The sequence below is a fragment of the Balaenoptera borealis genome, assembly GCF_965194805.1.
Source record: "Balaenoptera borealis genome assembly, chromosome: 3".
Lineage (NCBI taxonomy): Eukaryota > Metazoa > Chordata > Mammalia > Artiodactyla > Balaenopteridae > Balaenoptera > Balaenoptera borealis.
In genome coordinates this window covers 132229290-132256431 of record NC_138866.1, presented here as the reverse complement: position 1 = coordinate 132256431, position 27142 = coordinate 132229290, and the positions used below count along the sequence as shown (strand labels likewise).

At 40.9% G+C, this 27142-nt stretch overlaps 1 protein-coding gene across 2 annotated transcripts in view; it reads left to right on the top strand.

Annotated features, from left to right (window-relative positions):
- The window catches only part of GABRB3 (gamma-aminobutyric acid type A receptor subunit beta3), a 242617-nt gene that overhangs the window by 159462 nt on the left and 56013 nt on the right, over positions 1-27142 (top strand). For both annotated transcript variants that reach the window (XM_082385168.1, XM_082385167.1), the window contains exon 4: positions 7924-8144. In XM_082385168.1, the coding sequence (XP_082241294.1) occupies positions 7924-8144 (221 nt within the window). The remainder of the gene's footprint in view (positions 1-7923; positions 8145-27142) is intronic.

Sequence of the window (27142 nt, the reverse complement as noted above, 5' to 3'; positions counted from 1 at the left end):
TCAAAAGCCAATAATTGAGAGGCAAGTGTTGGTAGAAAGGAAAGTTGCTTTAATCAGAAAAGCCAGCAATCTGGGGAGAAGGTGGACTCATGTTCTGAGACCAACTCCAAACATTCTGCTCAGTCATGACAATTTTTAAAGGTAAAAAGGGGAAACAATCACAGTTAATCATTAAGTTAGGAGGTCAGATTCTTCATCATTTTTCCACTGTGTGCAGAGCTGCTGACCTCTGATTTTCCTGTGGAAGCTGTCTTGCCCACGTGGTCCGCCTGCAAATTTGCTAAGGGGGAAGCTGGGCGTAAAGAGTCAGTCATTCTTTAACTACTTAGTTCTTCATTCTTACTTCATTTAATCCAGGAAAGTAATCAACAGATAAGGCAAGGCATTGTGTACCTTCAATAGAGCAAAATCAGGAGTTAGGTTAAATGTTACCTAGTGATCTCATTTTTGTAATTAAGGCCTGAGGGAAACAGAAATGGGCAAAGAGGAAAGGAGCAAAAGAGCTGCTTACACTTGTCAGACATCATTCCATTTCTATGGGATTAGGGATGAAGGTCTGCCTTCTGTAACTTCTTCATGCTGACATAGGGTGCTATATTCTTAGAGTGGAGGATGTCAAGACACGGGTCTGTACAATGTCTTTACTGACAATTTTAGTTGCCTGCTTACATATATGGGCAGAACAAGCTATAATATTTTGATGCCCACAAAGATATAGATTATTATGAGCAATAATGTTAATCCCATTCTCTTAAGGCCAATTCTTGGAATTGTGCTAGCCATAGATTTAGTACTGCTCAAGATGGAGCAGCTTATGTCATAGCTACAGTCTGGTCATCACGCAGTTAGCTTGTTCCCTCTGGTGGCAGTTATAGTATCTGTACAACGACTCAGGAATGTGTATCAGAAACTGAAGGATTCTGTGACTCTATTGTCCTGATCATTAACTGCTTGAGCCTGCTCTTTTGTGACTCAGGGAGGCCTGGGAGATGTACGTTTTTCTACAAACAAAAGGCAGGGTACATGGAGGGGCCTTTGTTCTTGGTGCGGCAGGGGGGTGGCCTGCAGGGTTCTGCTGGGTTCCAACCATATGGATTCAACAAATGGAAACCTAGGTACCAGCGAAGTCTGTTGTAGGAGGGGAGATGGATGCAGTGTTGGATACTCATTTTTAGGCCATTAAAAGGAATGGATTAGGATTTTCTAAATAAATCTTGTTAACAGAAGTGCCAAGATTCCCTCAGCCTAATTTTAGTTGCAGAAATGCCTGCAAAGGAAGCCTCCACCATCCAGGGCTTATATAAGCCTCTCAAAATAACTTTCTGTCCTCCCTGACCTGAGAACAACTTACCTGTGAGTTTTTGTCTCATAAACTTGCTGAACCAGAAGCAAATGCAGGTGTCCTGTGGCTTTCACAGCTGCAGTTAAATATTTAAATTTGGCTTGGAGATTGCATTTCTTTCTCAGGGTTAGTAAATTTTTTCATTTCCTGTGCTGAGGAAATCTAGTCAATTACCTAATTGCAGAATAATGAGCAGTGTTTCCACTTTCGAATATGTATTCTTGTCATTTTAATGCGATAAATACCAACAAATTTCCACAAGCAAGAAGAAACGTTATTGTTTATCTCTTATTGAAATTTATTTGAGCTACTTGAGTTATACACCTAAAGGTTTTATATTGTTGTTATTTCTTGTTACCACTGCTGTTCATATATTCTCAGGATATTTTAAAAGGACAGTCACCTATGCATAAATGCTTGGCCCCTGAATACCTGTTCCCAGCCCCCTCAGACTTCCTGCCTGCCCCTCGCCTCTCCCTGCCCCATCCTCTGCTACCTCAGCCCACTTGCTCCCAACCACGGGACCCTGGGCTGGGCTGGTGTCTTACACAGAAACTGTGGCGTCTGACTTTTGCATGAAATGGAATTTTGTAATCTGGCGTAAAACCTAGCAACCCTTGTGTCATGTTTTTTCAATGAGAAAATATGACACAAATTCTAAACAAATGATTTTCAAGCTTATGGAACCCCACCTACTAGTATTTGCTGTCCCTTTGTGAAGGCAGTGTAAAGCCTTCAGGGACAGGCCTAGTTGGACTTCAGGGTTTCATGCTGTTTGATTTGATACACACGTAAACAGAGAGAGAGAGTGGAGAGGGCCCTGAGTTCATTTAGTTATCAAAGAGCTTTACCATCCCTAAGAGAAGCCCCAGGAATATATGGCCCTTTAATTGAATGCTTTTGTTTGTGAGATTCTTTTTAAGAAAGATTCTTTGTTTTGAATACAATTCCTGAATATTTCTTCATGCTGATTCCAAGTTCATCATAAGCTTTTTATAATACAGAGAGAGAGAAAGAGAGAGAGAGAGAGAGAGAGAGAGAGAGGTGTTCCAGGCATTTTATCTTACCTAATGATTTTGATGAACTATCTTAGTTCAAACCAATTCTAACTGAATAACTCACGTTTATGCATTATACACCAGAAAGTCCCAGTTCTCAGTGGCCTGGAGAATTCTGGATGAGGATACGCTTGCATTTTCCCTCTCACTGCCTGACAGCTCTCCAGTGAATCCCATCTCCTAGGAAATCAACACTTTTACTCAAGGCCTCCCAAGCACCTGGTGCCAGCCCCATTCCATGGTTGGATCTGCACCTAAACCGGAAGCCGGGTGTTCTCAGGGTGCCCAGGGCTGTTGACACATCTGCTAACACAGTGGGTGTGAGTCAGTATTCGTGCACACACAACCAGTATGTCAATTAATTAATTTATAGGAGGGTATTTTATAAATGCTTGAAGTACTACAAATCTCAACCCTCACCCAAAGCATGGTCTTCTAAAATCAAATGATATCAGATTATAACCAAAGGAGCTTTGTGCGCTAGATTCTGCAGCAGGTCTGAAGAATGTGGGGGTGGTGTGCAGAGTGTAGGTTATGGGGGTCCCACCTGCAAAAGAGGAGATTCTGCTTCTCTGGGACACAGGGCCCTGTTACTGCAGCCCTACTGGCAGCTGCTGTTTCTGTAAACCCTGATCTCTGGGCCGGTACCTGCTCTTTCTTCTGCCAACATGCTCTGTCTAGATGTGCTGATATGGCTGGGTGTGCCACAGCCAAGAATCAGTGCATGGAGACCACTGTGTCTTCTTTGTGTGTGCGAATCTAAGTAAGCCCCTGGCACCAGAGAGGGGCCTGCTGGTCCCCAGCACCCACTGCTCCCAATGCCCACTACCCCCTCCTGCCCATTCCTCCCAGACTCCCCCTTCCCCCATGCCTCTCCTCCATACTCCCTGCTCCTCCCCACTGTCTCTCCTGGAGCTGCAGTCTCCCTGCAAAGGGTGGAAGTGGGGAAGGAGGAGACAAGCACGAGTTCCTCTCAACCTGGTGTCCCTTTCACCGTGCCGTGGACCTGCAGACTCCTCCCTGTACCCAGGTGGATCACGCCACAGAGCAGAAAAGATGAAAGGGACACAGTAAGCTCAACAAAGGCCCAGGAATGGAGATGCTCACCATCGCCATCAAACCAGTGCTGCCTGGCTCTAATCCCCATGACCCTTGGAGCCCCCGAAAGCCCTTTCTTTGAGAAATGCCACTTCAGGTTCTCTGCCGTGTCCCCTTTCTTTCCCTGTCGAGTCTCCCTCAGCTGCACCATGTTTGGGGATGACGCCCAAGGAAGATGGCAAGGAAGGCTCAAGATGGCCCTATGGGGCCACGCCCTTCTTTGCCTCTTCCCTCTGTGCTATCCTGGGGCTCACCAGCACTGGGTGGTGTGGTGGCTGATTCTGTGAGCAGCACCCCGTCTGTCTCATCTTGGTGTCTAGTGCACCAGCATGAGCTCCAGCAGCACAGGGCCTCTGCCTGGCTGTTATTTTAGAGGCTCCACCACTCGCAGCCCTGTCTCATCTCTCTGCTGCTTTTCATACCAGAAAGTTTCCATGCAGATGGCACCTGAGTCCACCTCCAGTGCTAAGGTCAAAGACCAAAAGCTTACTTCCCCACTTCTACCTTATGTTCCCTGAGGAGTCCAGGATTCCTGCTTTCTACCCCTAGTCCACTGCCATCTGGATCTCTGTGGATTCCTGGAACTTTTACAGTCTCAAGGTCTCTTCTTTTTCTGAGGACTGACTCAAATCCAACCCTGGCAGACTCTCCAATCCATACAGATTGCACCTCTTCATGGCTGTGTTCCTTGGTCCCCGCCACATCACTCCAAACCTGGAAACCAGCAATTTGTCTGGGACTCCTTGGAGGAAACAGACCTTCACAAGGCATCTGTCTACAGAGTAGCTGTGCTCAGTGTCTGCAAGGATGAGGGGCTTTGGTGGTGCCATATTTCTTATTACTCCTCTTCAAAAATATGTTACTGTACGTGGCTGCATCATCCACTCTCAGGGGCATCTTTGCAGACCTCGCCCACCAGGCTGGTTTATTTGGCTGCATAGAACCTCACCCTAGAGCTGTGAGGCTGAGAACTGCTCCCGGAGAGAGGCGGCCTCAACTTCAGACCCCACATCCCCCAGTTACTTGTGTTTAATGGGATGGGGGGTGGGGAGGCAAATTGTTTGAGCTCTCTAAATTTTTCTTTCTTCATTGATTGGGATGGTAATGAGAACAGCAGTAATCTCTGCCTTGTATTTAAATAAGATGATATAGCATGAGGCCTGGCACTTGCTGCCAGCCCACATTAGCTGCTGCTGGTAGTGTGTGTGATGCTCCTCACCACCCCTCCCAGGAGTCAGCGCCGTGGCCCCCCGGTGGCACAGTCTCCCATTAGCTGCCCCCCAACTGCACAAGAGAGCAGAGGGGGCTTGTTCCTGTAGAGTCACCTTTGCTTCATCTGCCTCTTCTTTCTCTGCAGGAGAACGAAGTGGGATATTGACTAGTGTCCCACTGATTTCATGATGCCCTTGCTTTCCGAGGCACAGCCCATGCAGCAGATTTGGGTTTAAGTACTACTACTTTTTCTCCCTCTGTTACCTAAGCTCTCCCCTACCGCAGTACACTCAAGTCACTCAGCGAACACCCAAGACCAACACTGAGAGGTGCTGCTGATGCTGTGGAGAGCAGCAGAATCCAAAATTAGAACCTGATCCTGAGCTTGCAGACTGTGAATGACAACTGGGTTCCTAGGGCCAACTGACACATGGCAGTGCCTCCACCCTCATGGCAGCCCATGTGAATGCCAGCTGGAAGGGAGATGGGAGAGCAGTGCTAGACTTCACAACTCAGGCGTAGGATGAGAACTTAGAAACCAGGAGAGAAAGATGAAACTCTTCTATTTCAATAAGAATGCAATTTGGAGGGTTATATTTAAATTGAAAATTCTTTAGCTGCTCCTGCTAATTTATCTCTGTCTTGTTATGCCACCAAAACTTTGCATGTTTCAGTTAAAATGCATCACCTACATTAACTTAAGTTAATGGTAATGTGGGGGGCATGATTGCGAACTTTACAGGCTGTTTGCATCCCAAGGGTCTTCATCAAGCCTACTATCTGTGACTTCCTAACCAGCACCCCTTTTCTCTGTCCTCCCTCATCACCTATCAACAAGCTCTCCCACTCATTGAGGCCTTTGCTCATCATCTGTCTTACCCATTGAACTCACCATTGCAAAACTGATCTTCCTCACCTACAGCTTTGAGTTTAAAACATAGTCTTATTACTATTCAGGTATGGCAAGGCCAACAGATCAGGAGACAGCTGTCATTGAAAAGAGAGTTTGTCACCCACAGACCCCAGGAGAAGGGGGCATGCCATGCCATGGTGGAGGGGATGCCTGGGGAAGCACCAGGGCAGGTCACAGAGAGTGAGCCTTTATTGTAGCTTCCATGGAAAGAATGGGCATGGCCAGGCTGGGTAAGCAGGCTTAGGATTGGCTAGTTTGAATAATTAAAGTAGGCCCTGGGACCTAGTCTATCCTTAGTTGCCTGGTACCTGAATGTGGAATGAGGCACTGGCCTGGAGTGTGAGAACCTAATAAAGAAGGCAGCTCGGGGTATGAGCTCTGGGATGGTTGGTTTGCATATGAAAAGTACAATCCAGTGCTTGGCAGAGTTGTTTGCTCTCTCTAGGAGCTAGAGGGAGGGAAGGCAGTCCCTCCAGGGTCCAGAGATTAAAGCATGAGGAATCAGAAAATAAATGACATGTTCAATACACACGGTTATGTCACTTGCTACTTGGAAACCTTCAGTGTTCATTGGCTTTGGAGCTGGTGTTTGAGTGTTTCCACTTTATGGTCACTGCCACAGGGTCCTGCCTTGCCCACAACTCTTTACTTTCCTCCTCTTGCACACCAAGTTCCAGCAAAACTGCACTCCTTGGGGTTTCTCAGCAATTCAGTAAAAACAACGGTCTTTGTATGACTTTTCATGCCCCTACCTCGTGTCTAGCTGACCAAGGCCTATCTTCAATACCACCTGCTTTGTGAGAATCTTTAATTGGTGGTGGGGTTTTTTTGTGTGTAGGGGGTTTCACACAGTTAATACCAGGCACAGACCTCTGCCGTGTAGGTGACTAGGAAAAAATTCCCGTTTCTTCTCATCCACTCAAATGCTGCCTCTCTTTCAAGTTGCAGATAAAATGTCAATAGACTCCCCAGGCTATTTGCATATTTTGCTTCCCTCTCTCTCTGATTTTTTATGGGCCCTATAGCTTAAAACTTCTTTTGTTTGTAGTTGTTTAGTACGTATTGGTTTTGTCACTTCCTTGTCTGTGACAGCACCTGGAGAGGAGCACAAGTGTACTTTGTCATTTTGGAGGCTCCTGTGCCCAGCACTCTTGCAATCAGTAACAGATGGGTGTTATTGGGTTAGCAAGCTCTGAGAACCGCCCTGTGAGGCAGCAAGAAGAGTCTGCCTGTCTGGGATGGATTCTTTAGCTGATTTGTCATCCCGCCTCTCACTGCCTGCAAAGCAAGGGTGTTGCAGACATGCTCTGCCGGTGCATGAGCTCAGGCGCTCCTGCCTGTAACAACAGTGATTTCTCCTTCTCTGGTTGAAGAGTTTACCGCCTCACCTTTGGATTTTCAGCTTGTATCCTTCCACGACAGGGTTTAGGATGTCCAGTGACTATGACCAGATTTTTAGACCTGATCGTTCTAGACTTGAACAGTGATTGCCAAAAAGAACAGAAATTTTAAAATAGAATTTCCATGCTCAGCCTCTGATTTGTCTTTTTTCCCACTTTCTTACTGCACTAACTTCTCTGCAAAACAAAAACATGGGGTCATCTGCCTATTTTGCTTCTTATTTTGTTGGCAAGCCTGTGGGGCTGCATTGCCCCTGGCTCCCTCTTCCCACATCCGGTTTTAGTCCCATTTTCTCTAGATGTCATCCTCTAGAGGTGATGACATGTCCCAGTTAGTGTAGAAATGGCTGTGTAGTGTAGAATGGCAACCTAGAAGGAAAGGAAAATGTGATGCATGAGGTGTAGAGACCCCCCCACAGGTCATGGTGTCTCCAACTGGTGTTTCTATTCCAGAGGTTTTCTATTTACAGCTGTGTGGAGGGCAGAAGGAGAGGAGGAATCTAACTGCAGAGAATTTGTAGCCAGGCCTGGCCTGTCATGGGCGGCTCAGGCCTAGGTTTGCCTGGTGGGAGGAGGAGGACCTAGGCCAGCACACGGGTTCTCTGCCAGCACCCTGATTTTATGATGACTTTTTTGGGGGCCTTTATTTCTAAGTTATCTCTTAAATGGCAATTTGTATAGTCTGCTTCTTACCTAAATAAAACAGAGAACTTATAGACATGATGTACACCTATTAAAACTAGTATTTGTGTTTACAAGAAAGCAACCACTGCTTCCTAACTCTATCTGAAAATAACATCCATTTCTCCTGGATTCCAACCTGAATTGGGCCAGTTGTGGAGGAAACAGGCCTGCGGCTGAGCACAAACTCATTTTTTTCTTTTCTTTTTTTTTCCCCAGGATTACACCTTGACCATGTATTTTCAACAATACTGGAGAGATAAAAGGCTTGCCTATTCTGGGATCCCTCTCAACCTCACGCTGGACAATCGAGTGGCTGACCAGCTCTGGGTGCCTGACACATATTTCTTAAATGACAAAAAGTCATTTGTGCATGGAGTGACAGTGAAGAACCGCATGATCCGCCTCCACCCCGATGGGACGGTGCTCTACGGGCTCAGGTCTGTCTGCCCTGTGGGCTGGGCTCATGGTTGCATGGTGCATTGGTCTTGAGTTTTCACTGGAGGTGATTACAGTAAGTGAGGCCATGTCCTCAGATTAAGTTAAGAGACACCCATGAAACACTTGGAGCTCTGCAGAAAAAAAATCTTATAAATCTAAGGTTTGGGGCATTACTGTTACTATAAATAGACATCAAACAAGTGAAAAACAGCCTCCTCGGATTGAATTGATATAATTGGGCTGCCATATCTAAGAACACATATTCTCTTGGGGTGGATTTCCCATATCATAGCCACAAAGGCCTGTAATTAATATCATCACCCTGGTACTTCAGAGGCTTTCAGTGAAGTTTCCCAAAGCCATTTGCAGAGTTGAAAAAAATGTCTAATTATGCCGACATACAGTATAGTCTCCATGGAGCTTTATGAGGTGGTGCCACCAATATTTATGGGAATGAGTAAATGTGAGACTTCCTGGTGAGAATCATCTCTCACCAGGTCTCATAATGAAAGCACATGAATTGGGAAACCAGACTGCTGTTTGGAACCCTAAGGAGGCCCTGGGCTTCCCTGGTTACACTGGAAACCACTAGGCCTTCCCGTGATGCTCCACCACTGCTGGTGGTTAGTGATTTTGACTTTCACTGAATGGCAGCCTTAGCAATCTTTGTCTCTTGTGTTGATTTAGCACTGGTTTTTGTTTTGTTTTGTTTTGTTTTAGAGTAAGTATGTCTGGGTCTTTCTTGATCTCCTGGCCTGAAAGTGCCCAGAGGCCTTCCAGGAGGGGCTCACAGTCTGGAGTGGGGTACAGGTGGATATCTTGGAGAAAAGGTTTATCTCAAAATGCTGTGAATCTTTAACTGAGACTCCAACAGTTCTAAAGAGTAATCATAACAATGTAAGCTTAAATACACACCACTGTGACTTTTAGTGCTTCAGGAAGAGTAAAGGGAATTATTTAACATTGCCTTAAGTGGAAAATGTTAAGTGACTTCCTCAAAACAGCAGCATATAGAATGAGAGTTGGAATTTTAGCAAAAATCAGACTTTTTTAACTGTAAGAGAAAAAAAGTGGCACGTGTCAACTAAGCCACGGTGTTACTCTAAAAAAAGTCTAGATGATGCTTCCTTGGGATGTTTTCAGCATTTTGTATTTTTGCCTGGAAGTGAGAGATGTGGTTGAAAAGTTCTGGAGTTCTGAGAAGTACAAAAATTGGTTGTTCAAAAGATTATCCAGAGACCATGTGAGCATAAAATGAGGAGTCATGTCCTTCATTTACCTACCCACCCCAAAAAAGTGATTAGAAATGTGTGTATGTTTGTGTGTGTATGTGCATGTGCATAGTGGGGGTGAAGCAAAAGGAAGCAAATAGCAATAAAAACTAGGCTAGGCCTTCTTGGCTTTTTAAACAAAACTTGCTATTTGGGTTCTTTCCCTTTTTATCTTCACATTCTTTATTTTCTCACCAGAGTTAGAGTATGTTAGTTTGTCTATAACAAAGAGCTTTCATTCTGTGAGGATAGCATCTGAGTCCACTTGAGCCACTGTAGCAAAAACCCACAGCAGACACTTATTTCTCACACTCTGGAGGCTGGGAGTCCAAGATCAAGGTGCCGGCAGACTTACTGTCCATGGAGGGTCTACGCCCTCATTCATGGCAGGTGCCTTCTCACTGTGTCTTCACATGGTGGAAGCTCTGTGTGGTCTCTTTTACTAGAACACTAATTAATCCCATTCATGGGGTTCCACCCTCATGAGCTAAGCCCTCATCTCCCAATACCACCACATTTGGGTTCAAATATTCAAATATGAATTTGGGGAGGGACTTAAACATTTGGACCATAGCAGACAAAATGATACAATATGAATGAAAGAACTGAAATAAATCTCCAAACTCCACTTGAAAGTGTTGGATTTCACACCATAAAACAGGCAAGAATAAGAGAAACCAAGAGATTAAAACTGTATCTTTATAATTTAGCTAATACTCTGTAAATTTTAATATAAAAGTTAAATAATAATGTAATAATAAGCTATGGGATACTTTTAATAATAAACTTTGTACAATAATCTAAAAAAGAATCTCTCTAATGAAATTTACATTCATTATACATCTCAGCCTCTTAAATCAGTAAATGAATTTCTAAATCAGTAGCTGTTTTTATTCAAATGTAGTCTCAATGTACCCCTTAGATCTTTATTTAGAACCTCATTTTTTTTCTTTTTTCTTTTTTTCTTTTTAGCTGCATGGGGTCTTAGTTGTGGCATGCAGGATATTTCATGACAGCACAGGCTTCTGTCTAGTTGTGGCATGTGGGTTTTCACTCTCTAGTTGTGGTGTAAGGGCTCCAGGGCGTGTGGGCTCTGTAGTTGTGGTGTGCAGCCTTCAGAGCACGTGGGCTCTGTAGTTTGTAGCATGTGGGTTCTCGAGTTGAGGCACTCAGGTTCAGTAGTTGTGGTATGCGGGCTTAATTGCCCACGGTGTGTGGGATCTTAGTTCCCTGACCAGGGATCGTACCCATGTTCCCTGCATTGGAAGGCAGATTCTTTACCACTGGACCACCAGGGAAGTCCCAAGAACCTCATATTTTTTAAACAATTCTTCCATCTGGACCTGGACAAGCTGTCAGAAAGGAAATCTAAATAACAGACCATATTCCACATGTGATTATCAGCTACACTGTGCCACCAGCATTCCTTTTGAAATCGGCTATTCTAGATATTTCTGCCTTCAAATTAAAAAAAAAACACACATAGCTATAGAGATTAATTTGAATTTGAATTTTTGGACGAAAAGCACATTAGTGCTTCAAAATACTGGTAATTTTATTAAATTCATATAAATACATATTCTATGTCATTCTGTGTGAACTGAAGTACCATTTATATATATTCTACAAGATACACACACACACACTGTATGTATTGTGTTTTTTGATAACAAAGTATGAGTGCCACCCTCCACCCTCCCCTTGGCCCCAAACCCTACCTTCCCTCTGCTCTTGTTTTACTGTTGTACTTGCTAGGTCATGTTGGGGACAGGGCAAGACAAGGATGGACAGTGTTAGTAACCTCAGTGATACATTGTATCCTTTTGGTAAATAGGTACCAGGGCCTGGGCCTGGAGGGGGTCTGGTGTAGCTGAGAGCTTGAGTGTGTTAAACTCCCCAAGGAGGTTCATGGAGCACTGGGGTTGTTGTCAGTCTCCTGCTTGTAAGGTATTGCTCATGATGGCTAAACCCAACAGAGATTACTTTCCTACTGGCTGTATCCTTTAGATGCTAGTTGACCTGGCTGTGTCCTTGGGACCTTATGGTCAAATTCTTCTCACCACTGGAGACTAGGATTGGCCTTCACCCCAAATATCCTGCAGTCGCCCACAATGGTAGGTCAGTCACCATTTAGCTCTTCTGGGCTCCTTTTCCCAGGCATGTCCAGCCATCTCAGTACAGGATCAATGGTGGCTTTTGCTTTATAAAGAGTAGATGAGGATCTCTGGCTGGGGATGAGCTCTCCATGATGTAGGTTTGTACATCATCTCAGACTTATTCTGGGAAATCATTAATCCATTACTCTGATGACTCTGCAGAAGTGGTTGATGGCTGCTCACAAAGATGCTGGAGAGGGATCATGTTCACATAGTGATAAAAGGTTGTTTAAATCATGAACTCTTTTTTCAATGATTCTTACAGCTCCTGAGTATGAAACTTGGGCTAACACTAGCTTGATGTTACCTGTTTGGGCTCGGCTGAATGAGACAATGAACTAAGCTTCTTGTACAGGTTCAAGTCACCGTGTGTTGTAAGAAAATGCTCTTGATAGGGCATATACACCATCTTGAAATAAAACTTGGGCTCTTTGAAAATTTCCTTTGGGCAGCCAAGTCTTTTCAGGAACTAGGGAGATCTTGGCTGCCTAAGAGGCTCACAAGTCTTGGTCCTGTTCCCATGACAGCTTTTCTGTTTCCTTTGGTGCCAGGCTGAAATTTTCTGCTGTCTGTCCCTATCCTGTCTTCCCATCTTTCTTTTTCAAGTCAGCCAATCACCTGATATCATTGAATATCTTACCTGCACCACTAAGGATACTTTGTAATGTGATCTTCAGGCCATGAATTTTGTGTCTTCGGACCTTTTTTCTGATGCTAGGAATTGGTAATGAGTTCACAAAATAGTATTTGATTTGCTCCGAAAGGAACTTGGAAGTCTGAGGTTGAGTCATCTTCATCAAAACAACGTGCCTGAGAAGGTTACTGCAAACTTTGTTGGAAAATATCTTGTAAAATTCCCACTTGCTGTCAAAAATGGCTTGAAATTGTTAAAGTTGCCATTCCCATACTTAAACGGTTGACGCAATATTAAAATGAACCTAGAACTTCATTCAGAAGATTCAAATTAAGTCATCTAATTGGTTTGGCTGCCATCTTTTTTCCAAAACTCTATTTTTAAGTTGGTTCTGGCCAAACACCTTTTTCCCCCAGAAAAGATGTAAGCTCACAGAGTTAATAAGGCCCACATGATTTGAGTGCAGGTGTGTTTAACTCCCAAACTCTTGTTTTGTCACTGCCTCCCAATTACTTTTACATAAGTAAAAAACATATTGATAAATTGCTTTCCAAAAGGATTATGCCAATTTTTACTCCCACAGCAATATATTACATATTAGCTTCAGGGTTGTGACACCTGCTTTGGGCTTCATCATTTTTTAGGCTACTGTAAATAACCTATTTACTTCATCCCTTGAGGCTGGAGAAAATTACCTGTCTCACTTTAAATTCAGGCTCACAAAATCCTCTATTCTCCCCAGTCACGTTCATTCTTCCCATACTTTTAAGAGCTCTTTCACACCTTCACTTCAGGCATCTCTCTTCACTCTCATTTGATGATATTGCCTTATACTTCAATTGAAAACACAGTAACTTCTTCATTTTGCTATTTACAAAGAGACTATTCCACATACCTGCTACTCATACTTTGCTTTTTCTCTCAAAGTGGAAAGTGAGTCCCTGAGCATTTCAAGAGTCAGCTTCCCCTTGGTATCCTCTCTCAACTTGAGAATTTGCCTCCTGAAATTCTAACCCCTCTCTGTTTACCACTGTTCTCCTCTCTCACCATGCTTCTGGTATGCATACCTTCCTTCTGCTCTTAAGAAATAGTCAAGGATATCTCTGTTTTAGAGCCTTTGCCCATGCTCTTTGCTGGATGCAATACTTTGTTTCTAGATATTCATGTTTTTAGCATCACAGTGTAATTATGTAATTGAAGACAGTTCACCTGGTCCTGCTCTGATCACCTATTCCCTTTTTATTACACCTTCTTGTTTTATTTTTGTCATAGCACTTATCCAGATCTGACACGATCTTGTCATTTTATTGCATTTCTTAATTTATTGACTCTGTTCCCATCCATGATGGTGGGGAGGCCACCATCAGTATATAAATTCTCTGAGAAAAGAACCTGTTTCTTGTTTATTATTACCTCCCCCAAACCTAGAGTAGTGCTGGGTAGAAAACAAGGAAAAAATATTGTATCAGGATTAAGTTTAAATTCCAATTCTTATTTCTATAGTGCTTTATTTTCATATTTTCTATTTAGATTCTTAATCCATCAGAATTTATCTTGGTGTACAATGTAAGGTAGCTGTCCAGTGTTTTTCTTGTCAGATGGTTAGCTGTTTATTCCAATACATAAGTTTATTCTTCCATATGAGCTTTAGAAACATTTGTTTTATCGAATTCCTAAAAATATAATGTAAGATGTTGGTTGGAGTCTTGCTGAAAAATATGACTTAAGAGAAGAACAAATGCTATATGATATTCAGTCTTTCCTACATAACCGTGACATATCTGCATTCATGCATGCCTTCAGTCATGGCTTTTAGTAAAGTTTTGTCATTTTCTTCATAGACAACCGCTCATTTCTTGATAAGGTTATTCCTGTCTTTTATAAGTGTGGTACCATTAGGAATGGGATATTTTTACATTATCTTTCTAGCTCTCATTGATACGTGGGGAAGCTATTGATCTATTTGTTTATGGCTGTCTTTGTTTATGCATTTGTCCACTATCATATCCAGCCAGGCTATTCTCTTACTATGTCTAATAATTTAGTTAATACTCTTGAGGATTTTAGTCTTACAATCATATTGCTTATAATGATGATTTTTTAATCTTCATTTTTATTGGTTTTATTCATATTTCTTTTTTCTGTTTTATTGCAATGGTTTCAACTTACAGGAAATGAAAAACAGTAGGGATAACAGTGTACAGCATCCCCTAGTTCTTCACTATAGTAAGAGTGCTTCTTGTGCCCCACCATGAAGGATGATTTGCACTCTCAGTTTAATGTAGTTGTGACTCATTCTTTTACTTCCTTTAAATACATACATACATACATACATACTCTCATTTTCTGGGAACTGTGTCATGAGTTGAATAACAGATATCACCAATTTATGGAGTTTATATTCAGGAACTAATTATAAATCAGATGACTGACCCTAGACGGCTTTTTTACATATCAGAAATAGAAATAGATTTTGTTGATTCAACCTCTCTTTATACGGTTGTTTTCCTTTTTTAACCTGTAACTATGATGTATTAATTTCCTACTGTAATCTATCCTTGAATTCCTGAGATAAATCCTATTTTATCATGGTGGGCAATACTCTTAAGAAATTATTAAATTTGCTTTGCTCATGGTTAATTTATAATTGTTCTTTTAAAAATTTGTCGACAACCAGTTTATTGGTAATCAACATACCTTGTGATCTAGTCAATGCAATCTTTTTTTTTTTAACATCTTTATTGGAGTATAGTTGCTTTACAATGGTGTGTTAGTTTCTGCTTTATAACAAAGTGAATCAGTTATACATATACATATGTTCCCATATCTCTTCCCTCTTGCATCTCCCTCTCTCCCACCCTCCCTATCCCACCCCTCTAGGTGGTCACAATAGTCAATGCAATCTTATTTGTCCCCCACTATCCCCCTAAACACTATTAAGTGAGGTATGAAATTTCTTTGCCTTGGGTAAAAATTTGGGCAGATTGCATGGTTTTCTGCCAGTGTTTTAATAGTTGTCTTTTTCCATTTTTATGTTACACAGGAATTCTCAGTTCAACGTCTAATATTAAATGCAGATACAGAATTAATATTTTCCCTTCCACAGGCCAACCCTATTTTAGGCTGGAAGCTCATCATGGCAAAGGAAGTGTAGTTGACTTCTCCACTTCTGTGCTTCTGCTTCTCCTCTATCCCCTCCCAATCCATCTTGATAGCCTACATATGACCTCCTCTGGTTTTGAAGGTTTATTTTGGTGGGTGGAGGGAAAATAAGTAAGAAAAGTGTTACTTGAACTGTACCATTTTCTGGTGGCTTCATGCTCTCTGGACCTCAAAGATATCCAGAATTGGCTCTACTCAGAGCTTCCACCGTCAGGCAGCTCTCTCCAGGTGGCCCCTTGACCAGCACTGGGGATGCTGAGTGGGAAGAGTGGGAGAAGTGCTGAGTGGGTGAAGAGTGGGAGAGTAGGATATGTTTCTCCATGGAGTCCCATGGAACAATTTCCTTAGCTCTAGGACTCCATCCTTCACGGACACATTCCATTTCTCCGCCCATCCATGCAGCCCTAGTATAGAGGATCCAAGAAATCTGCAGGTCCTCCGTTTTCCCATGGAGCCCGTGTGTGGTCCACAGGAAATCTGCCTGCATTCCTAGTCTAACATCCAAGTGCTATTCAGTCTCCACTATGCCGCCACCTGCACACCAGGTGTGAAGCATCCACCATTCTTCCTAGAGACCCAGCTGAAAGATGTTAGTCTCCCTTAATGATGGCTAGAAACTCTACTAAGAAATCTATCCTGAAGTTAGTTCCCTCTCTCTCATTACTCTGACTTGAATTAACATTCATAACTTGGCTGAAGATTCCAAGAACCATGAACCAATTCAATGAAATTCACTAGTAAATTATCCAATGGTGAGGTGGTAATGTAGGTCCCTTTTACACAATTGTGGTATATATCATATAGATTCTATTAAATATATTAATAGATTATATCTATCTTTAAATCTCTTTGTGTTTTGACATAATATGAATCAAGAAGATTTCTCTTGATCTTTTTTCTGTGTTTTTGTATATTCTGTAATAGATTATATCATATGGTAAATATCTGTTCCTAGAATGAGTTGATATTCCTGTAAGTATTTTAAAAATTTACCTATAGACATATACAGTTGACCCTTGAACAATGTGGGGGGTTAGGGGCACTGACCTTCCACAAGTCAAAAATCCACATATAACTTTACAGTTGTCCCTCCATATCCTTGGTTCAGTATCTGTGAATTTAACCAACTGTGGATCGTGCAGTACTACAGTATGTATTTATTGAAAAAAATCCACATGTAAGTGGACCTGTATTCAGTATCTGTGAATTTAACCAACTGTGGATCGTGCAGTACTATAGTATGTATTTATTGAAAAAAATCCACATGTAAGTGGACCTGTATGTTTTACACCTATTTTGTTCAAGGGTCAACTGTACTATACATAAAATGTATTTTGTAGATGCATGGGACTTTGAATAGGCTGTTGAATGACATTTTCCACTCTGGCACACATGGCTTTAATTTCTGCTATACTTACAGGTCTCTCTAGATTTTTTTCTTATATCAATCTTGAAAATTCAAGTTTTTCAGGAAAACATCCTTTTTTATCTAGACATTCTAATTCATTAGCATGCATGTATGCATTGCCTTCTAGAATACATTGTTACATTCCCTTCTTCATTTATAATTCTGTTCAGTAGCATCAAGAAATACTTATCTATTTTATATATATATTTTAAAGAGGTAGCCTTTAATTTTATATCATAATTCTGTTCATTAATTTCTGCCTTATCTTTATAAACATCCTCCTCTTGCTTTTAAAGCTCTCTATTGGGGAGTGATGTCAGCAAAATGGCAGACTAGGAAGCTCCAAACTCTTATTTCTCCACAGAAACATCAAAAAACAAGCAGAAGCTGTCTGAACCAACTTTGTAGGAGCTCTAGAAAATATTCCAAGGCTTATAGCAACCAACCAAATGCCAAATAAAGAAAAAGCTATATTCAAAACAGTAAGAAAGTTTTGTGGCATTTTCCCCTGCCATTTCCCCATCCCCTCCCTGGTACAGGGGCACTTTTGATCTTGAGCAAGTGACAGCTCAGTTACCAGTTCTCTGGCACTGGAGGAAGCAGAACAGACCTTATTTATGAAACATTATATACATTTGTTCTAAACTGTCTGGAGAATACCTGAAGGACTGAAGCAAGATGCTCATCTCTATTTTGCATAACTCAGAAAGCAGACAGGAAAAGAGGCAGATACTACTCATAAAGACTTCAACATGTCTACAGACCCACAGATATCTAAGGCAAGAGATTCTGAGTGGAAATATACAATAGACCATCTGAGGCCCAAAGGAGAAGCTAGGATGAGACTCTGGAAAATTAGGTCATTCAAAAAGCAGCCATGCAGAGTCGGGATCAAAATGGCCAAGGAGTAGGAAGCAGAATTCACCTCCCTCCACAGAAACATTGCAAATACATCTACAAGTGGAACGATTCACACAGAACAGCTACTGAGGGCCAACAGAAGACCTCAGACATCCAAAATGACACAAAAACCTCCATGTAACTGGGTAAGACAAAAGGAAAAAGAAAAAGAAGGAATCAGGATGGGGCCTGCACCCTGGGGAGGGAGCTGTGAAGGAGGAAAGGTTGCTGCACCTTGGGAAGGCTCCTCACCAGTGGAGAAATTTGACTGGAAAGGGGGAGTTTCAGAGCCTAAGAGGGGGAGAGCAGCAACTGGTTTGTGAAAGGCAAAATAGAGAGTAAACTGCACAGAGGGTCGGCACTGCCACCCTGCACTCTCCAACCTGTGATACTCCTCTGTCAGTGAGGTTGGGCATTGGGTGTTGAAGCTCAGACTCCTAAGCTCAGTTCCAGAGAGAGGACCAGGGTTAGGTGCAGAAACAGCCTGAAGAGGTCGGGCCGCGGCAACTGAGGGTGTACTAGGACGAAGCCTGGGGCTGCCAGAGAGGCAAGGAACCATTATTGGGAGGCACACGAGGAGAAGGGAAGGGCCACCATAAGAACTTCTTTCCCTATGAGCACTCCCAGGCAACAGGAAACTGCCTACAGGAGCTCTGGAGGCAGGCACAAGTCACTGCCGCCATCTTGGGCTACAGAGGCGGGCACTGGCTGACTCTTTCAGACCCGCAGGCAGATGCCAGGCCTTGCCCCTGCTGACCTGGAAGGGCACCGACAGCTCCTGACACTAGGAATTCTGCCAGCGGGTCACAGGACCCACCCCTGCTAACCTGGATGTGCACAGACAGCTTCTCCCACTAAGGAATACTGCTAGTGAGTCTCAGGACCTGCCCCTGCTGACCCGGAAGGGCGCAGACAGGTCTAGCCACTAGGAATTCTGCCAGCAAGCCCCAGGACCTGCCCACACTGTCCTGGGAGGGCATGAATAGCTTCCGCAACTAGGAAATCCATGAGTGGGTGCCAGGACCTGCCCCATTGTGCTGGGAGTGTGCAGAAACCTCTCACTACTAGGAAATCTGCCAGTGGTTGCAGGGACCCACCCCGCTGTCCTGGGAGGGTGCAGATAGGTCTCCCCACTAGTAAATCCGCCCAGAAGAGGGACAGAAACCACAGCTGAGCCCCAGGGGCTGTGTAACTAATGAAGAAGAGCTGAAATCTCTCCTCTCGGCTGTGTGAACTGTGGAGGTACACTTCCACTGACATCTTCCTAAATTCAGTGCCTGCAAAGTATCCAAAGGACAACAAATGCTCTTAGTGCTGGGACGGGTCCTGATTTAGCAGCTGTGGGCTCTGTGGGCACATACACATGGCAGTTGGGCCAGAGCAGAGTCTGAGCTGCCTCCATTGTTCCCACAGAGGGTCCAGGTGCATGATTACTGCAGTCCTGGGACCTGACCTCAGTGGACCTGTGCTGGTGGCCAGGTGAAAACAATTCCTGAGAGTCACCAGGGCCAATTGCTGGCATACCCACAGTTAAGGTGGGACCAAGAGCAGTGCCAGCAACAATATACTTTGTGAGCCCACACAACGAGCAAAAGGGGACACAACAGAGCACATTCACAGGTGAACAGCTCCAGAGGAGGAATACACAGTAGATTCTCTCCCAGTGGGAGTGCTCCAATCCTACCTACCTCACACTGCAGATCAGAAACCAAGCTAAGAAACAGATCTGGGGGCATCTACCCCAACAGCTAGGGAGCAGACTCTGCCCCTGAGAGGGCAGTGACAACCACAGGGAAAAGGGGAAGCCCCGCTCAATATCCAGGGCAGGCTGTGATCACAACACAAATCAAACCCCCTATCAAGGGGATAACAGCACAAGCCTCTGGACCAACCTCACCCACCAGGGAGAAGACACCAGAAGCAAGAGGAGCTACAATCCTGCAGCCTGCAGAGAAGAGATCACAACACATTTTTAACAAAATGAGATGACAAAGAAATATGTCACAGATGAAGGAGCAAGATAAAAACCTAGAACACCAACTAAATTAAGAGGAGATAAGCAATCTATCTGAAAAAGAATTCAGAGTAATTATAATAAAGATAATCCAAGAACTCGGAAAAAGAATGGAGGCACAGATTGAGAATATACAAGAAAAGTTTAACAAAGACCTAGAAGAACTAAAGAACAACAACAAAAAAAAAACAGAGATGAACAAGGCAATAACTGAAATGAAAAATACACTGGAAGGAATCAATAGCAGAATAACGGAGGCGGGAGAACAGATAAGTGACCTGGAAGACAGAATGGTGGAAATCTCTGCCATGGAACAGAATAAAGAAAAAAAATGAAAAGAAATGAGGATAGTCTCAGAGGCCTCTGGGACAACCTCTGGCACAACAACATTCAAATTATAGGGGTCCCAGAAGAAGAAGAGAAAGAGAAATGGCCTGAGAAAATATTTGAAGATATTATAGTTGAAAACTTCCCTAACATGGGAAAGGAAATTGTCAAGCAAGTCCAGGAAGCATAGACAATCCCATACAGGATAAATCCTAGGAGGAACACACCAAGACACATATTAATCAAACTAACAAAAATTAAATACAAAGTATTAAAAGCAAGAAGGGAAAAGCAACAAATAACATACAAGGGAATCCCCATAAGGTTATCAGCTGATTTGTCAGCAGAAGCTCTGCAGACCAGAAGGGAGTGGCAGGACATATTTAAAGTGATGAAAGGGAAAAACCTATACGCTACCCAGCAAGGCTCTCATTCAGATTCAACGGAGAAATCAAAAGCTTTACAGACAAACAAAGGCTAAGAGAATTCAGCACCACCAAACCAGCTTTATGACAAATACTAAAGGAAATTTTCTAGGCAAGAAACACAAGTGAAGAGAACAAAAGAGGAAGGGAAGAAAAAAGACCTACAAAAACAAACCCAAAACATTTAAGAAAATGGCAGTAGGAACATACACATTAATAATTACCTTAAATGTAGATGGATTAAATGCTACAACCAAAAGACTTAGACTGGCTGAATGGATACAAATACAAGACCTGTATATATGCTGTCTACAAGAGACTGACTTCAGACCTATGGCTACATACAGACTGAAAGTGAGGGAATGGAGAAAGATATTCCATGCAAATGGAAATCAAAAGAAAGCTGGAGTAGCAATACTCATATCAGACAAAATAGACTTTAAAATAAAGACTGTTACAAGAGACAAAGAAGGACACTACATAATGATCAAGGGATCCATCCCAGATGAAGACGTAACAATTGTAAATATATATGCACCCAACATCGGTGCACCTCAATATATAAGGCAAATGCGAACAGCCATAAAAGCTGAAATCGACAGTAACACAATAATAGTAGGGGACTTTAACACCCCACTTACACCAATGAACAGAAAATTAATAAGGGGGGAGGCAGTGGTGTGATGAATTGGGAGATTGGGATTGACATATATACACTAATATGTATAAAATGGATAACTAATAAGAACCTGCTGCATATAAAAATAAATAAAATTAAATTTTTTTAAAAAAGAAAATTAATAAGGAAACACAAACCTTAAATAAAACATTAAACCAGATAGACTTAATTGATATTTATAGGACATTCCATCTGAAAGCAGCAGAATACACTTTGAAGTGCACATGGAACATTCTTCAGGATAGATCAAATCTTAGGTCACAAATTAAGCCTCAGTAAATTTAAGAAAACTGAAATCACATCAAGCATCTTTTCAGACCACAACGCTATGAAATTAGAAATCAAATGCAGGAAAAAAATGTAAAAAACAGAAACACATGGAGGCTAAACAATACGCTACTAAATAATCAAGAGATCGCTGGAGAAATCAAAGAGGAAATTAAAAAATACCTAGAAACAAATGACAACTAAAACAAGACAACCCAAAATCTATGGGATGAAGCAAAAGCAGTTCTAAGAGGGAAGTTTATAGCAATATAGTCTTACCTCAAGAAACAAGAAAAATCTCAAATAAACAACCTAACCTTACACCTAAAGCAACTAAAGAAAGAAGAACAAACAAAACCCAAATTTAGTAGAAGGAAACAAATCATAACAATCAAAGCAGAAATAAATGAAATAGAAATGAAGAAAGCAATAACAAATATCAGTGAAACTGAAAGCTGGTTCTTAGAGAAGATAAACAAAATAGATAACTTTTAGCCAGACTCATCAAGAAAAAAAGGGAGAAGACTCAAGTTAATAAAACTAGAAATGAAAAAGGAGAAGTTACAACTGACACTGCAGAAACACAAAGGATCATGAGAGACTACTACAAGCAACTATATGCCAATAGAATGGACAACCTGGAAGAAATTGACAAGTTCTTAGAAAGGTACAACCTTCAAAGACTGATCCAGGAAGAAATAGAAAATATGAACAGACCAATCACAAGTAATACAATTGAAACTGTGATTAAAACTCTTCCAACAAACAAAAGTACAGGACCAGAGGGCTTCACAGGTGAATTCTATCAAACATTTAGAGAAGAGCTAACACCTATCCTCCTCAAACTCTTCCAAAAAATTGCAGAGGAATTAAGACTCCCAAGCTCATTCTACGAGGCCACCATCACCCTGATACCAAAACCAGACAAAGATAATACAAAAAAAGAAAATTACAGGCCAATATCACTGATGAACATAGACCCAAAAATCCTCAACAGAATACTAGCAAACACATTAAAAGGATCATACACCATGATTAAGTGGGGTTTATCCCAGGGATGCAAAGATTCTTCAATATATACAAATCAACCAATGTGATACACCATATTAACAAACTGAAGAATAAAAATCATATGATCATCTCAATAGATGTAGAAAAAGCTTTTGACAAAATTCAACACCCATTTATGATAAAAACTCCAGAAAGTGGGCATAGAGGGAACCTAACTCAACATAATAAAGGCCATATATGACAAACCCACAGCAAACATCATTCTCAATGGTGAAAAACTGAAAGCATGTCCTCTAAGACCAGGAACAAGACAAGGGTGTCCACTCTTACCACTGTTATTCAACATAGGCTTGGAAGTCCTAGCCACAGCAATCAGAGAAGAAAAAGAAATGAATCCAAATTGGAAAAGGAGAAGTAAAACTGTCACTATTTGCAGCCGACATGATACTCTACGTAGAAAATCCTAAAGATGCCACCAGAAAACGACTAGAGCTCATCAGTGAATTTGGTAAAGTTTCAGGATACAAAATTAATACACAGAAATCTCTTGCATTTCCATACACTAACAATGAAAAATCAGAAAGAGAAATCAAGGAAACAATCCCACTTACCATTGCAACAAAAAGAATAAAATACCTAAGGAGGCAAAAGACCTGTGTACAGGAAACTATAAGACACTGATGAAAGAAATCAAACATGATACAAACAGATGGAGAGATATACCATGTTTGTGGACTGGAAGAATCAATATTGTGAAAATGATTATACTACCCAAAGAAATCTACAGATTCAGTGCAATTCCTATCAAATTACCAATGGCATTTTCACAGAATTCTAACAAAAAATTTTACTATTTGCATGGAAACACAAAAGACCCCGAATAGCCATAGCAATCTTGAGAAAGAAAAACGGAGCTGGAGGAATCAGGCTTCCTGACTTTAGACTGTACTACAAACCTACAATCATTAAAACAGTATGGTACTGGCACAAAAACAGAAATATAAATCAATGGAACAGGATAGAAAGCCCAGAGGTAAACCCACGCACCTATGGTTACCTAATCTATGACAAAGGAGGCAAGACTATACAGTGGAGAAAAGACAGCCTCTTCAATAAATGGTGCTGGGAAAACTGGACAGATACATGTAAAAGAATGAAATTAGAACACTCCCTAACACCATACACAAAAATAAACTCAAAATTGATTAAAGACCTAAATGTAAGGCCGGATACTATAAAACTCTTAGAGGAAAACATAAGTAGAACATTCTTTGACATAAATTGCAGCAAGATCTTTTTTGATTCATCTCCTAGGGTAATGAAAATAAAGACAAAAATAAACAAATGGGATGTAATTAAACTTAAAAGCCTTTGCCCAGAAAAGGAAACCATAAACAGAAGAAAAAGACAACCCTCAGAATAGGAGAAAATATTTGCAAACAAAACAACTGACAAGGGATTAATCTCCAAAATATACAGCTTATTCAGCTCAAAATCCAAAAAACAAATAACCCAATCAATAAATGGGTGGAAGATATAAATAGACATTTCTCCAAAGAAGACATGCAGATGACCAAGAGGCACATGAAAAGATGCTCAATATCACTAATTATTAGAGAAATGCAAATCAAAACTACAATGAGGTATCACCTCACACCAGTCAGAATGGCCATCATCAAAAAAATCTATGAACAATAAATGCTGGAGAGGGTGTGGAGAATAGGGAAACCTCCTACACTGTTGGTGGGAATGTAAATTCGTATGGCCACTATGGAGAAAAGTATGGAGGTTCCTTAAAAAACTAAAAATTGAACTACAGTATGATCCAGAAATCCCACTCCTGGGCATATATCTGGAGAAAACCATAATTCAAAAAGATAAATGCACCCCAATGTTCATTGCAGCACTGTTTACAATAGCCTGGACATGGAAGCAACCTAAATGCCCATCAACAGACGAATGGATAAAGAAGATGTGATACATATATACAATGAAATATTACTCAGCCTTAAAAAAGAAAAAAACAAAATAATGCCATTTGCAGCAACATGGATAGACCTAGAGATTGTCAAATGGAGTAAAGTAAGTCAGACACAGAAAGACAAATATCATATGATATCGCTTATATGTGGAATCTAAAAAAATGCATACAAATGAACTTATTTACAAAACAGAAATAGAGTCATATATGTAGAAAACAAACTTACAGTTACCAGGGGATAAGGGGTGGAGAAGGATAAATTAGGAGATTGGGACTGACATATACACACTACTATATATAAAATAGGTAACTAATAAGAATCTGCTGTGTAACACAGGCAGCTTTACTCAATACCCTGTAATGGCCTATACTGGAAAAGAATCTTAAAAAAATGCGGATATATATATGTGTGTAAATGATTCACTTTCCTGTACACCTGTACACCTGTAAACTAACACAACTTTGTAAATCAACTATACTTCAATAAAAAATTTTTAAAAAGCAACCATGGATACAGAAGAATTTAGAAAGCCATGCATATGGCAAGGCAAGGCAGATGCTCAGAAAAGTCCTGAGTAGACCTTAAGTTTTTGCCTTGGCTGATCGCTAGGCTGAGAGCTATCCTATCTGAGTGGTGAAGGAATGTGCCACTGGAAGACTGGTAGAGGTAGCTGTTCTCTCTTTTCTGTTTCTTTGTTTTTTTGTGTGTGTTGTGGGGGAGACGGGAGCTTGTTTTGTTTTAGGTCCTGAAATTCAAAGAAATCTCTGTTAAAGCATTAGCTGAACATGAACTAATGGAACAGAGACTTTGCTGATTACACTTGACAAGAAATAGTCTTTTTAAAAAAAGTTTAGATGTATCTCAAAACAAATGGACTACTAAAGCCTTCAAAGAAGACAGCAAACCCTGGGGAAAGGAGAAAATTTGATTTTGCAGATTTAAACATTATAATAATAAAATGCCCAATTTTCAAGAAAAAAAATCACAAGATATACAAAGAGATAGGACAACAAGACCCACTCAAAGGAACAAAATAAGTTCACAGAAAGTATTCTTGAGTAAGCCCAGACATTGGACTTACTAGGTGAAGACTTTAAATTGTCTATCTTTATTATACTAAAGGAGCTAAGGGAAAACATAGACAAAGAACTAAAGGAAATTAGAATAATGATATATGAATAAAATGAACAAAATAAAATAAAGAGTTAGAAATTACAAAAGGGAACAAAAATTCTGAAACTGAAAAATACAATAATTGAAGTGAAGAATTCACTAGAGGGGTTTATGAGCAGATATGAACAGGCAGAAGAAAGAGTCAGCAAATTTGAAGATAGGACAATTAAAATTATTGAGTCTGAGGGGGAAAAAAAGATTTAAGAAGAGTGTATAGAGCCTGAGGGACTTGTGAGAAACCATCAAGTGCACCAAAATATGTATTATGAGAGTCCCAAGAGATGAGAGTGAGAAAGAGGCAGAGAGATTATTTGAAGAAATATTGGCCAAAAACTTCCCAAAGTTGATGAAAAACATGAATCTACAAATCCAAGAAGCTCAGTGAAATCCAAGTGAGATGAAACAAGAGGCCCACACTAAGACACATAAAATCAAACTGTGAAAAGCCACAGACAGAGAGAATCTTAACCATCAAGAGTGAAAAAGCTTGTCCCATATAAGGGAGCCTCACAAAATATTATCAGCCAATTTTTCATATGAAACCTTGGAGGCCAGAAGCCAGTGGTATGATTAAATATTTAATAACTGTTGAAAGACCAAACCTGTCACGAGAGAATTCTGTATCTGGCAAAACTGTCCTTCAAAAGTGAGGAGCAGATATAGAGAACAAACTAGTGGTTACCTGTGAGGAGAGGGAAGTGGGGGAGGGGCAATATAGGGTAGGGGAGTAAGAGGTACAATCTCTTAGGTATAAAATAAGGTACAAGGCTATATTGTACAACACGGGAAATATAGCCAATATTTTATAATAGCTATAAATTGAGTATAACCTTTAAAAATTGTGAATTACTATATTGTACACCTGTAACTTGTACAGCAACTATACTTCAATATAAAAAATTGAAGGAATTCATAAATTCTCAGATAAAACCTAAGGGTGCACCTGAAACTCTCACAACATTGTAAATCAACTATACTTCAATAAAAAAGAAAAAAAAAAAAGGAAGGGCCAAGCAAGGAATTAAAAACAAACAAACAAACACAAAAGCTGAGGGACTTTATTGCCATTAGACATGGCCCACAAGAAAGGCTGAAGGGAGTCTTTCAGGTTGAAATGAAAGGATGCTAGACAGTAACTTGAAGTTGTATCAAGATATAAAGATCTCCAGTAAAGGTGAATAGACTGGTATTATTTTAATTTTTGTTTGTAACTTCACTCTTTATTTTCTACATTATTTCAAAGACAAGTGCATAAAAATAATTATAGATCTATGTTATTAGATGCATAATGTATAAAGATGCAATTTGTAATGTTAATAACATGGAAGGTGCAAAGCAAATTGAGTATATGTGGTTAAAGTAAAGCTGGTATCAATTCAAATTAGATTGTTATAAATTTAGGGCATTATATATAATCCCCATGGCAACCATAAAGAAAATATCTATAGAATATACACAAAGGAAATAAAAAGGGAATTAAAACAAAAAAAAATCAACTAAACAGAAAAGAAAACAAAGATGGAGGAACAAAAGGCTCTAGGACATACAGCAAACAAATAGCAAAATGGCAGAAGTAAGTCTTTGCTTT